The sequence below is a fragment of the Megalops cyprinoides genome, chromosome 3 (genome assembly GCF_013368585.1).
Source record: "Megalops cyprinoides isolate fMegCyp1 chromosome 3, fMegCyp1.pri, whole genome shotgun sequence".
NCBI classification, from domain to species: Eukaryota; Metazoa; Chordata; class Actinopteri; order Elopiformes; family Megalopidae; genus Megalops; species Megalops cyprinoides.
The window spans coordinates 31424440-31440766 of NC_050585.1; the positions used below are offsets into that span (position 1 = coordinate 31424440).

General features: G+C 41.5%; 1 protein-coding gene across 1 annotated transcript in view; it reads right to left on the reverse strand.

Annotated features, from left to right (window-relative positions):
• The window catches only part of LOC118775594 (glypican-3-like), a 74353-nt gene extending 67277 nt beyond the window's left edge, over window positions 1-7076 (reverse strand). Inside the window, exon 1 of the mRNA XM_036525581.1 lies at window positions 6841-7076. Within this exon, the coding sequence (XP_036381474.1) occupies window positions 6841-6979 (139 nt within the window). The 5' untranslated portion in view covers window positions 6980-7076. The remainder of the gene's footprint in view (window positions 1-6840) is intronic.
• Window positions 7077-16327: the final 9251 nt, after the last annotated feature.

Consider the following 16327-nt stretch of genomic DNA (forward strand, 5'->3'; position numbering starts at 1 on the left):
AAGTCATGCAGCATCTCTTAGGCTGTCTCCTTCCATCCCTCTATCACATATCTTCTCTCCCTCTGCCCATCTCTCTATCCCTTAGCCTCTGTCTCGTCCAATCCCTCTATCACATATCTTCTTTCCATTTATCTCTCTATCTCTTAGCCTCTGTCTCCTCCCATCCCTCCATCCCATTGCCCCCTTTCCCTCTACCCATCACTCGCTTTCAGTCACCCGTCTGTTGAGATGCGGGCTCCTTCGAATCTCACAGTCAGAGCACACATCATGCCTCTGGAGACACAGTGGGAGAGTATGTAACTCCACACACACCGCTTGGAGACTGCAGATAGAACACCAGGAATAAATACAGCAAAGGCATGCATAAATATACATTTCAGCACCAATTACACACAATCAGGGTGCACGTTTAGTGGAGAAACTTGAAACCTGCCGAAACTGCAGGAGGTCAGTTTTAGCTCAGTTTGCTCTGTGCCCGCCACCCACTGCACATGCACTCCGCAATTTTTTTCGCTGTTAAATTTGCATTAAAATGCTTGTGAAAAGGGTTTGTTGGTCCCTGTCCAGCCCCACTGGTCCCACTTCGTGTGTGGGAGCCCTTGACAGAGTGAGACCTGATCCAGGTTTGGTCCAATTAGTCGAAGCTCAGCACCTGGGGGACTTGGCTGCAAGTGGCCCAAATCACAGCTCCGGGACGGCCAGACTGAGCGTGCCCAACCTCTCTCTCACTCTCCCTGCAACTATAGACGAACTGTCAAACACTCAACTGGATTCCTCTCCCACACGGCTCAGCTGTGTTACCTTTATCCACCATTACAGGAGGGAGAACAAGGAGAGGATCCCCCCCCCCCCCCGCTCAGCTGCTACTCTTTGCAAGGAGTGGTGCTTGGAGCCTTCACTAACAAAGCATTTTGTTACGAGGCATTCCTAAAGAGGGGGCCTGCAAGGAGGGATCAGGGAGGGTTTCTCATCCTCTGCCGCAAAGCGTCTCTCCCCCTCATTTCCATCCCACCCTCCAGGACGTGCACATAATGGTCCGGGCTGGAGGAGCCTTACAGTTAGAACAGCACACGATGTGAGCGTTGGTGGGCGTGCGTGCGTGTGAGATGGAGCAGAGGCAGCTCTGAGGAGGACCGAGGGCGAGCAAGTTGTTTTTCGGCACTCAACAGCCGATGGTTCTCAGACTTCTCCCAAGCCAGAGTGGAGGCAGAGCTCTCTTCTGTCAGGATTTTCTCCCTCCTCCACTGTTCTTTTCTCTTTTTTTTTTTGGCTGTGCATTTACATCTCTCCATTTGTCTACAAACATGAGTGAGGAACACACCAGGGCCGACTGTGGATTTCTGCCCCCCAGGTGCCAAATGCAGCATCATTAGAATTCAGCTCCGTCCTCCCTGAGGCTGACACTCTGCATCAATCACTGGACTCAGTCACAGCGCTGCCGTCTCCCCTGAAGCAAGCCTGCAAGTCCTCCGCGAAGGAAGCGAAGCAACACCTCCACATCCCCGCCCTCCAGCAGGGGGCACCCAGGCTACAAACGCTCAACACCAAAAGAAGTGAAAGCATGGCATGTAATGTCATTTGGTGGTGTAACGTAGCTGGAAAAAATATGTTTCTTGTTTTACCTTTTCAAAGTGCCTTTTTGAAATACACTGAAACATTCACGAGCACTAGCAGCACAACACCACTCAGCTACTTCTGGTTTCCTCTTTGAGAAATGTGCCGTTGGCACTCTTCACCTACTTCCATTGACAGTAACTGGGATATCTATTTGATCTATTCTCACTGAAAACACATGATTATACTATTATCCAATCTGGCCATGAAAGTGAATTATTCATCCGTCTACTGTCAACAAAAGTTAAACACCGGGCGATTTAATTGCAGCGTGTTGCTGTATCTGCACTGTAATTACCGCCCCTTATCACCCGTGGCTGGGGATTGCCAGCTCAGCTGAGACGGGGGGAACCGGCAGATGGTTAACGACGCGGCACCTCCCGCCTGTGACGCGACCCGGGACGCTGCTCGTGTTCTCGCTAACACAAACCGCTGAAGGACTGCTACTGTTTCTTTATTCCCCTCGTGGAACCATCTGTCTGCGTCTCCTCTTGATCCACCAGAATTCTCCTGGGCTCCTCAACACAGAGGAGAGAGGAATGGTCTGACTGCGCCATAGTGAACATTGCGGGGGGGAAAAAGTACCAGGGGAACAGAGAGGGGGGACCCGCTGAAGGAGGAGCAGAGGTTGGAAAAGGCAGACACGGGACCAGCAAAAATTAAGTGCGATTAATCAGAGACAAGGATGCACATGAGCACAGCTCCCCGGGGGCACTGGAGCAGACACTCAACCGACTGAGGATGACAGCTGTGTTGCTGTAACCATATTACATTATTTATTTCCCAAGCAGACGCCATTATTCTAAGCAATTTACACAGTATCCATTTATGTAGCTGGATGAGGTGATCCAGATTAAGCACCAAGCTCAAGCTGCACATAATAGCATCTTTCAAACTGGGATGTGAACCTGCAACCTACTGATTACTAGCTTCTTAGCCACTGTAGTATACTGCCCTTGGAATCTAAAATATATATAATGGAAATAAGTATACTGCATCACTTGGATCCTGACTGTCTTACAGCAGGACTTCACAAGCACCCTCTGGCTGACCGCAAAGATCTGTGAGCAAGCACTGCGTTAAGGTTTAAGATAAACCACCACAACTCCCTTACCCCCCGTTCCTAAGGAAAGGAATATTAATGCTGCCGTGGCTGATACCGCACCCCGCCCCCCTTCCCAGGAGAGTCCATGACCTGTTTCTGTACATTTTACAGTGCATTTAACGTCAGCCGTTAAATATGACTGGAACAACACTTCAAGCAGAAGTGCGGGTCTCTAATTAGAGGAGCAATCTGACACACTCGCGAAGCCCGACAGGACACTTAATCCCCCAATCAACCTTTACAGCTGGCTGTCTCAACAGCACGAGCAGGGATCAATTTGCATAATGGACTGGACTGTTGCCTCTGTGACAAGGAGCAGGTAGGGGAGGGACCGGGACTGCTGAGGCAAAAGCAGAGCCTGGTGCTGACATCCAGCATGATTCTGTGCACATTTTTGCCTAAACGAACAGTTTAGCAGCAAAGCACCACACTTTTACTATATTGGTAATAGGTAATATTAAAACTACTGATGCTACTGTCATGTAAATATGATTGTGTTATCATTTATGATTTTTTATTGTCAGTGCTACATCGTTTTGTCATTTAGGAATTGCAATTTTACTGTCATGCAAGCTCTGATACTAAAGTTTTATGATAAAATGCGTGTTATTTTTATACAATAACAACATCAGTAGGTTTAAGGCAATATCTCCAGACACAGAATGTGAACTTTAATGAACTTATCTGGTTTTGTAGCTTTTATCAAAATAGGTCAAGGACATTGAGTTAGGAAGGGTGTTGACTTCCAAAAAAAATGGTTGTGTTATGCACTGCCTCTTAAAGTTTTAAAAAAAGAACCACCTTTTTGTACATATATATAGGACGCTTTTTAAAGCATCTCATATTTTAGGGAGACATCACTGAACTTGGTTCTGACGCATCTTGTTTGTTCCCTTTTTAACTCCATGTCAGGGAGGAAGAGAAAGGGTGCTTTATTCTTGCTGCAGCAAGAGGGAAAAAAAGAGTAAAAGGAGAGAAGACAAAAGCTTCTCATGTCCTGTCAATCAGAGCATCAGTTCTCCCTCTCCTTCCACCTTGACAGCAGTCTCTCTCCTCCCAGTACAGGAGAATCTGGGACAGCACAAAGCCTGCGACTCCATTAGGACACATGAGAGACTCCATGCAATTCACACCTGTTAAGTGGCGAGAAAAACGTCCCCTAAGGCCACATCTACTATTCCCATTTCTGTGCCATCAAAATGCAGATATATAAATATGTATATACACAGCTTAACATTGCAGTTACCAGAGCAGAAAATCAAAAGACATAAAATGGCCCATTAAATGAGATTCTGAATGTCACAAGAGCACAAAACTGCCGCACCATTGGTTTTGGCAATGGCATCATGACTTTAACATGCATGCATGTACACCATCCCTCCTGCCCAGAGAGTTTACACAGCATGTGAAGTAATATTTGTTAATTATATATATTAAATTATATAGAAACGGAGGGCAGTGGAAGAAAGTTCAAAGTTCTTAAGATTTGTATTGCACCAGCATATGTGTCACATAATCATAGAGTCTCTACACAAAGATTCTTGCTGCCCAAGTGCCCAGCATTCCAGCCAGCCCAGCAACATCTGAATCATCCACTACACTCGCAGCTCCACGTGCTCCTGGCAAAGTGACACCTCTGTCTATGCTGTGAGGGGACAGACACGGCAGCAGAGCCCCCGGGGACAAGCTGCCACTAAGACGGCTGCACACGTGACTCGGCGTCTCTCAGCAAACCGATGCTGGTGCAGGGCTTGGAATCGAACATGTGAATGCTTTCCTGAGGGCACGCTGGTCCAAGCAAAAGGTGTTAAAATGCAGCAGGGGGTAGGGAAGCAGTTTCTTCAACTATTAGATGTCTAAAAAAATACAGGAGGTGGTTCTGCCAGCCATTGTACATTGGTAAAACAACTCAGCAGGACACATCAGGCATTGCAAACAGCTGGAAAAAACAGTGAGATGACCTAGGGTTGGGTTTACAGTGAACCTCACAGTTTTTATACTTAGGGGTAGTGAAAGGAGTGGAGCCAGTGGTCATGAGCTAGTGGTCATGGTAGCACCTCAGGCAGAAATCACACACCAACCTTGCCTGGTATTTTGATTGAAATAACTTTGCAGCCAGACTTTGTGAAGCTCTGACCTCTCTTTCCACAAATCAACCTAATGCTTCACACAAATCCACCAATGTGCCGTCCCTCTCTTCGGTCCAAAAAGCCTGCCATGTTCATTTACTGTCTTGATACAGGAAATTGATGGTGAAAGGTAAACAGAATGAAGGAGCTGTTACAAGGAAACTGTTTTTCTTGTAACAAAGCCAAAAATGTTATCTCCCTGCTGTCCATCTTAAACTCTATTTGAGAAAATGTCTGAAATATTATAACAAAGATCCTTCAGAATATTAAACTTAAAATCTGCATATTACATACTTTACATCAATAGCAAAAAACAAAACACTGATCACTGCAGCTCTTATACAGAAGAGTGTATGTGACTTAGCAGGCTCACTTTAATAAGTGGTCTGCCTAAGAAGCTAATTAAGGGCAGCTGAATAACTAAGTAAACACTATCTATGATATGAGAGCCACTAACAAAAAGTGCACTCAACAGGATTAAGCATGTAACTATATAGAATCATTAGTGCCATACTTGTAAATAGTGCCATTGTGAGAATCATTGCAATAAGTAGCCTACAGCCAAAAGGCTGGTAACATTTATTATTACCATTTTCAGCCACCAAGCTTGTCTTGCCACAAGCTTTCCTTTGTTTTGGATAAATTACATTCTTATTAAAAGGGTTTCTAGGAATGTTTTCCAAACAGTGTTCATTACTTTGATATTATAGTACCTAGGTTTTGGACTTTGTACTTTATTAATGGAAATAAATCAGAAAGTTCTATCCCACTGACATTTTATTATTAAAGGTATGGAGTTGTGTTGCTGTGACTCCAGCAAAGAAGCAATGTCAGATTTTACCAAAGCTTGCTGTATCGCATAGCACACCGGCCAAGCTTTGAATAAACACCAACTGACAAAAACCTCACATTCTGAATCGGGAGAAATGGGTACATAAAAAAAGTCAGCAAATGCTGACAGGCCAGGCACATCGACCCGACAGCAGTGTTCGCTTTGGTTTACTGGGGAATGTCAAGTGTGCGTGGAAGCAGCTTTAATCCTCCTTTGGAACAGAGGAACTCAACTCAGTGGGATGGTGTACCACTGCCTATGGACCCTTAGACACTTCCAATACGGTTCTTGTAAGACTTACACCAGGAAAAGGTGGCTACGCAGAAGAGTTACCGTTAAGTCAATCTGAAATTACAAGTCTGGCAGCAGTACTAAAATTCAAGGGGGACCAACACCCTCTTTATCAAGTGAACTTTGTAATCTATTATTTTTCACCCGAGAGTGGGCTCCATACTTAAAGTACACTCTAGACGGTGAACCCCTAATATTACTTTGATGGTGTATCACAAGAGCAGTATCGTGGCATCTACAAATCAATGATTTCCAAAGGGTTTACTCATCCAAAAAGAAGGCTATGATGTTCTTTGCAAGACAACCAGGATTTACCATTACACAGAAGACATTATTTGATTAATGATGTTAAATAATAGGCCTAATTTATGAATACAGTTAAGTGCATTTATCTTTAGATTTCAAATAACAACAGGTTGTCATTAATGCTAAAATGAAAAACATGCCCACACTGATCATTTTTGCTGCTTTGCAATAGTTATGTGTAAAAGACATAAGTTCACTACTACTGATGAGGTCCACACCCATTTATCCAGGCCGCCATCAAACGAACAGTCTTTACTTGACAACTTCACTGTCGTCAAATAAAGAGGAAAACGTTCTGCACAGTCTCCCTATGCAAGCGTTGTATTCGGCGAAAGAAATAAAATGCTTTACGGTGATCATCAGCGGACTGTTAACAGATCAGGCTATTATTTTCCTTCACATCAAAACTACCTTACCATATTAGCTCATTTAAAATCAATTGCTATTGTTACCATAACATTTCATGACAGCATGTGGTATTTAGAGTAAGGAGAAATGTGAAAGTGCATTACCAATTTACGGTAACTTCCCTCAATGAAACCCGAGGGGAAAATTGTGTTTACCTGACACGGGACTTTCGGGAGCCCACTTCACACCGGGATGCAGCAGCTGGAAGGAGGACCGCACCTCGTGGCAGCTATCCTGACCGCTGGTCAGTGCGGACCGCACGAAGAGAGCGCAAAGCAGCAGCGCACCTGCCATGGCACAACCGACCGAGCAGCGAAAGTTAATTCTTCGAGACTCTAAAACTACCTTTCTGGCTGCTGCTAGGGAAATACCGCTATTAAATCACTGACTGCTAACGATCAAACAAATGAAAATAAGTAAATTATAAGTGGACATCACTGTCACAGTTAGATCTTGTTTATGAGAATGTCGTCTCCATCCATGAGCATCCTTAGGCTATCACTTTCACGAGTGGTGGAATTCACAACTTGTTCTCGCGGAACGGAACAAATAAAGTAGCTTCTAATCGCCTCGAACGCACAAGGATACGCGATTTTCTATGGAAGCGATGAATTTTCCGTTTCAGAGTAGCCTCTGGTATCATGTTAGGCGGAAGAGCTGAACCCAATAAAGAAACTGGAGTTTTCTGACTTGGTGCTTGTCTGCTTTGCCCTGCTGACTGCCGACTGTGCGACTGTGTGCGTGAGGTGGATGAGTTCTAAAATCGCAGAGTGAATTGTGCGCGTCATCACCTTCCGGAGTGCGCTCAATAAAGTGAAATCATGTGCGTACGCATTTCACGCCTTCTCAGCGGATTGTTCCAGATTACTTGCATCTTTGTAGACGTAACTGTTTAACAAACTTGCGAAATGTATACCAATTTACAGTATCTATTTTCTACAATATCTAGCCTATATTATAGTGTCAACCATCATTGACGTTAAAACATTTACACTGACGAAGTGGTCACGAGTATATTGACCTGGTATTCACAGAGGTGGAATAAAAAAATCGCTAAATACGTCATCTCGTTATCCCACGTTATATCACCCGATTGCAATTGATATTCAGCGCTGGTTATACAGCTGTGTCTGCAGGTATTCTAACTGACTGAAGGGCTGATCAGTCACTCTGATCATGAGGGCAGCTAAACGCGCACATGCTCAAACTGTACATTATTCCCTCAACCACAGACATCTACAATCTCGTATACAATATCTAAATCTACAATATAACCAATCAACGTAGTAGAATTGTTTTACACACCACATAAAATCAAATGGGTACGGTCAGCCTAACTTGTTAAATTTATTGTTCTACAAACACCCACCGCGATAGCTCAGGCATCATTCATACCGCTTCCCCGAGTCCTCTTGTGGGTCACAATTGGTAAACATTTCTCGTTTTTTTTCCCAAGCACGGCCACATTCAACGGCCCCAAGCAAACAATTTAGGAGGGGGAGCTGAGTTTAATCATTTAGAAGCCTCACAGTAGTGGGGCGGGAGACTTCAGAAGGTTGGGTAGCCTAATTCCACGCCAGAGTTCACCTCCAACATATATTCCGTTAGGCTGTATTAAAATTGTATTTAGATAGAAAAAAAATGTAGAATTGCTATTTGCCAGTTCATTCATTTTAAGAACGAACTTAAGTCCATATCGCAGGGATTGGCAAGCGTAGGCCCACCAGCGCAAAGTCATATACTGCCACCTGGTGATCACCCATTTCTCACGTTTTTAGCAATCGTCGGAAACTCTTCCTCCCGAGTTATTAAATGATTGGCAGCTCTTAACAGTTCCAACTCCTGAAGCAGCTAAACTCGCTAAAGATTGTATAAGTAAGCGAAGAGGAGTTGATTTAATGCGATTAACTATTGCAAGTAAAAATTTGTCGTCAGAACTAGAAGAGCATCAGACGGATCTATGCAGACAGCTGGAAGACAACGTACAGAATTGTGACAAAAATTCCAAATCACTCCAAAATAGTTTTGTTATTGTAAACACCATTACCCCTGTCCAAATATTGTAACTTACTAAAATTAGTGCAGATCTCAGTTCTTATATTTGTAGCCTACATTTCTAAATTTGAGGCTTTGTAAGCATCAATAAAGATCATTGTGATGAAACAGAATTGAATTATACAGTGAATGGACAGATGAACTTACAAGACGTTACATTTCCAGGTGAGCATGCAAATTGTTTCTGAAAGAACTGTGCAAAGTTGTTCTGTTGAGACCAATCCAATCACCCAGGACACACCCCTTAGGGGAAACAGGTTTATTCCTTTTATTACAATACTAGAAACATTACTCAGATCTCCTCTTAATGACCTCTTTCAAATGTCAATAAAAGTCTTCTACATTTTCAAACTATATTAGTAATCAAAACCCAAGAGGAACTGGTAGGGATGCAAGAAGTAATAAGCCAGTTATCTGATAATACAAACCTTTTCAAAAAGAAAAATCACAATTCAACAGGTAGCAACACAAAATATTTTGAAAATCTAAGGTGTGATAATGCATAGTAACTTGTTCTCTAGCTGTGACTGAATATTTGTGATATTCATTCCAAATAATTACTCCAAGATAGATTTTGTTTTTAACCATATTGATTTAAAACTGCACATTGAGATCACAATGAGAATTATCTATGGAAAATCCTGGAAAAATGTGCTCAACTTTATTTGGAAGAATAAAACCCATTATCTAATGAAATATTAAAAAACCATGAACTAAGACATTTGCATAATACATCTAAAAAAATTTGATTATGCTTTCTATAGGTTTTATCCCAAATTATGTATTCTTCAGTTAGACTAAACTTTATGCGTTTGCAACTACAGTATCAGTAAAATCCCCACAAAGCTCCAATTTTCATCAGAAAATGCTTTTATCCTTGCTTCTGATGTCTAAGCATTTCTCCCTTCATAAATATTTTATCTGTAAGAAAGGCAATTGTTATAAAAAGTCCATCCTTTTTCCCCACACTGGTTCAACACCAGCGTGTTAGCTTCCCAAGGGTTTGATTCTAATGGCTCTTAAACTTTGCGAAGTTTCTCTCAACCTTTGGGGCTCCTCTTACACCAAAGGTACACACACCCGTATGTCTTGCGACTACTAGCGCCAATAATCATGTTTACCCAATGACAACAACAAATTCTTTCATGCTCCATTTAAAAATTACTTTGTGCCTACTTCTTATGTTATAACACATGTAGAGAGGAAAAAAGCATGGACCAATACCAAATTTGTTTTTGGAGACTGATGACTCACCTAGTAGTTGCAAGAATTACTCTATGAAAAGAAGTTCTAAACATCAGGGAGAGGTTTAGAATTAACCCTGTACATTTTGAAAAACCACCAGTCTTAATTACAGAAATCCATTCCGGATGATATGCAAGAAATAGATTTATTATAGGTGACAAAATCTTTCCTTTGTAAGCAATGGCATACAGTTAATTCCTTTACCTAAATACATTCACAAATGTAAATTCTGTACTCAACTTCCTGATCAAAAAAAAAAAAAAAAAGTTTTATCCAACAGTGAAGCAATTTTACCATTTATTTAAGGTGATACATTCAGCAAACCCCAGGTCCCAATTTATGTTTATTGCATTAGTCTAACTGGCTTTTGCCTCCATTTTAATACTTGTTATTGACATACACATACACAAAAATAGCCATATTTCCCCCTACATGAAAAATACCTTGGTTACGATGATAGAATGAATCCTCCTCCTCCCCCCCCCACCCCCCAAATGTGTAAATATAGGAGAAATAATTTGTGCCATACAAATGATGATTTTGGAAAATGTGAACCTCGGAGTATGTATTTGATTACAAATGGTAAAAAAGCATGACAAATGTACAATGAAAAGGGGAAAATGAACACACGCAGTTTAAAACATCTGGCGGATTACAGATGGATACCGTGCAATTTTTTGAAGCCTTATAAATCACTAAAATTGCAAAGTCATCCACCCGAAAACAGCAAGACATGTACTCAAGTCCACCTGACCTCCATGTGCCCTGACTGCACTCATCCCAAGGCAGGGGCACTGCAGCTGAGAGAGCATAGGGGACAAACACAGCAAAGGGGGGGATCAGAACATAAAATGCCTGACGAGTTGCTACAGTGCGAAAGAGACGTAGCGGGTTCTTTTTGTGCTCCTTGTACATCGCTACAGAGAACTAATGGAAACAATGCCAGGATTGTTAACACAAAAACAAATACCTTCACAATAAGGAAGAGGGGACAGAAAGAGGGAAAACTCCCAAGTTCACTTGTTTCAGGAATTCACTTGAGGGCCAGGGTTATCCCAGGCACAGCGAGTTTTGCATGGATTTGCACAGCAGATTTTCAAACGCTGGATGCAAACCTGCAAAACTGACCGCTGCCAGAGAAGGAGAGAAGTCCCACGAGGAGGAGGGATGTGCCCGGCAATACTGGAAGTGCAAACACTGCAGTAGATCAGTCGTTACTACCTGCACTGTGAGCACTTTGGAACTGCCCAGACAACAGGCCGCACACTCCTTACACTACTGCTGCAGATCTGGAGGCTTATTTCTGTGCATCTGCATTAGTCAAACTTGACCCTGTTTAGGCATACATCATCTTGGAACAAACAGTGTGACACAGTGTGTGTTCGCATACGCAACTTGAATTCTAAAGGAATTTGATTACTTTATTATCCGACATCAGCTGTGCTCAGCTGGAAATGCTTCAAAAAGAATCTTTTGGGAAGATGAAGCCTGTAGTGCCACCACTAACACGCTGATCATGCAGCTGCTCCTGCCAGAAGGAACACCTAGCGCAGTAGATTCTAGACTAATTCACTAACTGCACTAGATGCACCTTAGCAAGAGGGCCACAGGGGGGCAATAGAGGCAAAAGTCTCACTGCTGGGTCAGCAGGGTCAAGGTTTAGCAACACTACACTCTTAAGGACACAGTCAAAAGACTTGGTGGTAGGGAGGGAGTCCAGCACCTTTAGAGTAGCCTCTCTGGTCACTTTCACCAACTTTCTTTTTCCACTGCAGATCTGACAGGTGTTCTGAAAATGGGTCATCATCTGATTAAGGTTGGAAAAGATGCTGTTGGGAAAAAAGACAGTTTCTTTCACAATTTTTAGTCGTCATTACTTACATTAGTGTGTTTTCATGTTAAATAAACGGAAACTTTATAAACCATCAGGTCACTTCAATTGCCTTAAGTGCTGTTCATTTCAATGGTACTTTTTAGAACCGTCCTCAAAGTCACACAAAGCAAAGGTATTGCTGAATTGGCACATTTAAAAGATCCACTGGAATCCATGTATTTTAGTTTTCCTTTTGCTCGATAGCGGCTCTTCGAGGCCACTCGGTCCGTTCCTCTCTGGCTCCAATCAAGTTGTCGTCCAAGGACTTAATTGGAGTTGAACTCAAAATATCCAGCTAAACGAAAAGAAGGGTATTTTTCAGATGTTTCAATAATGCGGAAATAAAACGCTTTAGATTTTAAAAGACCAAGATGCATTTCTCTGCCTACCAAATCACAAATTACACAGCGCAGAATGTTCGGTGTGGAGACGCTTCGAGTGCAACGTGCCCTCCGTCGCGCAGATAACAAGATGGAGAATGTTCTATGAGATGGAACTTTGGAGGGAAGGAACATTATGGGGGAGGGGTGGCAGTTGGTTTATATAAAGCGCCAAACAGCGAATTTATTATCTTACCACGGTCACCCATTTAGCTTTATAAACTTCTGCACACGATATATTTACAAAAATAACCCCACCACGTACAAAATGAACCATTTCCCTAGCCACCTGATCACCACGAGGTTAGCTCTGTATTCAAGGGGCCTATCACATGGCGAAATACAACTTTTAATTTTGCATGTACGTATGGTTTAAAATCGGAGCGGTTCGGTTCCATTAACTGAATTAGTATGCCGTGAGTTTAAACTTGTCACAAATGTTACGACTGGTAAGTCAGCAAAATATTACATCGTTACTGCCAAAAACTCGGCATCTATAAATTGCGCACTAAAACATTCTGAAGGTTTGTTAGCAAATGTCAAAGTGGTGAATAATGGCAGCGAGAAACGGGAAATCGGAAGATTGTTTTTCCGATTTCCTATACTTGTGAGATTCAGTTATGTCGATTGACGCCATTCCACTTTACTCTGCAAAACATTATGTTTTACTTTGTTGACACATTAAATAGTAAGCAACCCAATACATTGCTACAACTAACAGTCTTTAACGGTTTAGTGATAGACAGCAGTACAAACAAGCGCATGAAATTAATAAATCACAATTCCTTTATAAGGTGGGGGACTGGATTTGTAAACTCAAAAGGCCTCTCTCACGTTGTAAAACCACTGTAAAGATAACAGACGTAAGGTGGGAGACTGCAATTCCCACAATGCACCCCTGAACATAGACGCACCACAAACAAATATTGTAACAATTCCAAGGCCCCGTATGGGAACGCAGTAGCTTGACGCCATGTGCTCGGATTGCTGTAGATTAAAATGTCAATTTTCAAACAGAAAATGTATACTATGCGTCCATAACTAGCTAATTGGGTAGTGTTTATCAACAGCGCAATTTAAAAAAATAATAAATGAACCATATCACGAGCAGATGTGCATATGTAATTTAAATATATAGACTGGCAGATAAGTGAAAAAAAAATTATCGCCACTTCAGCACATTTTGAAAGGCTAAACCTGTAATTGCCATTTTATACATTCCATAATCATGCAAGGCTTTTTTGGTTGCTATATATAGTCAAACAAGAGCTATAGCTACCTTGCTACTTAGCTTACATAGTATTGCTACTTACGTATATATGCGTCTAAAGAAGCAATCCAATTGACCGCAGTTGCCAAGAATAAATGAGACAAATGGATAAAACTAAAATATAGGAGGAAAGATATTGTAGGAGCTGGGATAATACACGCACGGAGATCCGGCCGTGTGAACAACAAGATAAGCCAGCCCCCGACGATGTGTTGTGTTGCGGTTAGACAACAGCAGTTGGGAAGACGGACGAGTGGGCGCCATGTGAATTTCAAACTAGCTAGCTAACTTGCGCCGCTGGATTTGCAGTTTCACCGTTACATTCCATTGCTGATTTTTCACCGAAATATCTAGAGTTTGCATTAATTTGCAACGCAGCAACTTTTTAGGGGGCACTGTGTACGGAGCTAGCTTTCTAAGTAGCTAAATTATCACTTACCCAGTCTAACTTGGCTAGCCAGCTAGCTTGTCAATTAAAACACAGTAAGGTTAGGTAGCAAGCTAACTTATGCCAGATAAAACAAAACAAGCTAGCTAGGAAGTTGTCATTTAAATCCAACAGGTGGGCGTTTGCAAGGGTAGCCAGCTAGCCAGTTATTTATTTGCGCTGATTAACAGCCGACATAACCCACTTGCTTTCCAATTTGGAAAAACTAGTCCGCTCTAGTGTCCAATTTTGAGACTCGCTAGCAAACTAATCAACTCGCCCGACTGCTCAGCCACCAGGTTGTTGTACAGTAACTCGAGGTACAAACTGCATTATTACATTTTCACAGATCCCCCCCCTCTCAAATCCTGTCCTGCAAGACGACCATCTGTAACGTTATTCCCAACTAGCTAGCTAACGTTACAACACAGCAGCAAACATACACACAAAGCCTGCCCGCCGTGAACGACCTAGCCATCCAGCCTAGCCAGGGAAGGGGGTATATTGTGCCTAAAAAGTACCCGGGTCAATTCGATTAAAAATAAATCACATAATGGAACTGAAAAATAATGCCAAATAAATGTCAACATTACCTCTATTTAGTTTGAAATCTGTACAGGGTCGAAAAGGTTTACGAAAGTGGCGCGAACGTATCGTCATGTGATGGGCCTCTTTTTTTTTCTTTTTTATTTGAGCGACTCCCCTTTCCAACTTAGCTAGGACAAGGCAAGATGAGAACTACATCCGCTAACAACGGAATTAGCATAATTAATGTGATTCTTTAATATCATCAATATGTAGCAAATTAAGTCATATGAAGGCACGTGCAATTTAGATGTAAAACACCTGTTTATTAAGTTTATTTCCTTGTTTTTCCGTTTAAATAAAACGTTGAAATAATAATAAAACAATCGTAAACGTTAAGTAACTTGTTCGTTCACCATGTATTTCATTGTGTAGTTTAGCCAAAATACAACTGCAAAATGCTCAGAAAGGTTCCATGGTGTATAAAGATAAGTGATCTCCTCATAAATGTTAAATTTTACTCATGAAAACATTGCCATTTTAAAATGCAATCAAAATTGTAATATAATGGGTAAATGCGACAATGTTCAAGTTAAAATAGTTATGAACTATGGAAAATGAATAAATCACCTCTCAAATCGGTAAACATGAAAAAAATCAAAGAAAGTGAAACATACCGTAGCTTGTAGGACATTCAAAGGTAATTTCGAGGCCGAACTGAAGCAACACCGCCGTCGAGCCAAACTATTTAAAACATCTGCCCAGTTAAGGTGCGTAACGTTTAAGGTCTGCTCTCACTATTCTAAATTTTCAACAAAAAACTATGCCATGCGTGAAATTGTATGCGCATCGTTATGTTTGGTTGTTCTCCTATGTGTGGGGGTGGGGTAAAAATAGGTTGTTTAGAATTTCGTCCGTATTGATGAGCCCCCGACTCGATCATTAACAATTAATATTATTTAAAACCACACGGGCTACAACCAAAATAAATACATTTTAACTTTAAACCATGGTAAACACGTCGCATTTTTCCATTGTCTCCTTCTCTCCCCCTCCCTTAAATCCTGTGGTCACAGAGAACCCAGAAGGCTATAATGACCTTTAACCTCGCCAAACCCTACCCCCACGGTCCTACTACATGACTACATTACTGATCTTAGTGGACTGCACCCTACCAAATTGGCCAGAAACCCACGCCGAAGAAAATGAAATGGGCTTCAAGTGAAACCTCGTCCAAAACTTCACGATAACATATTTTGCAAAAAAAACAGGTATCTATATGTTTAAATTTCACTGTTACTAAAATTTCATGGCAATTACCACCACCAAACTGTTTACTTGTAAGTATATGTGTGCAGCTAGGTGTAAGATCTCTTTAAAACAAACCAAATGTAAATATTACGGAGATTATAAATCTAAGGGATTGCTAATAACAACAGTCTGTAAGGTTTATTATTCTTCTCTCATGAGGAATCCCTGAACTCCAACCCAGTTTCACACTTACAGATCTGTTTATTTTTCCCATGTACTGAAAGAAGACAAAGCAGACACAACCTGGGGGAAAGGGGTCATCCTGAATCATATCATATTTGTTTTTTTTTTCTGTCTTTAGTTTCAGTGCTTCTAGAAACAGAAATAAGCCCTTTTGAACAAATATTCACAGTATAACTGAAAATCAACATTAGTGAAGCTATAGATGGTGTTGTTTTGTGTTGTACTTTTTTATATAAAGCAAGCAATTTTCATTCATTTATTTCCATGTAAAGAAAATATACATATGAACCTGTTTGATTGTTCTACGCCTGGAGTATTAAATTGTATGAGTTAAAATATTCCCATTTCATTTTATTTATTTGCTCTTGTGTGA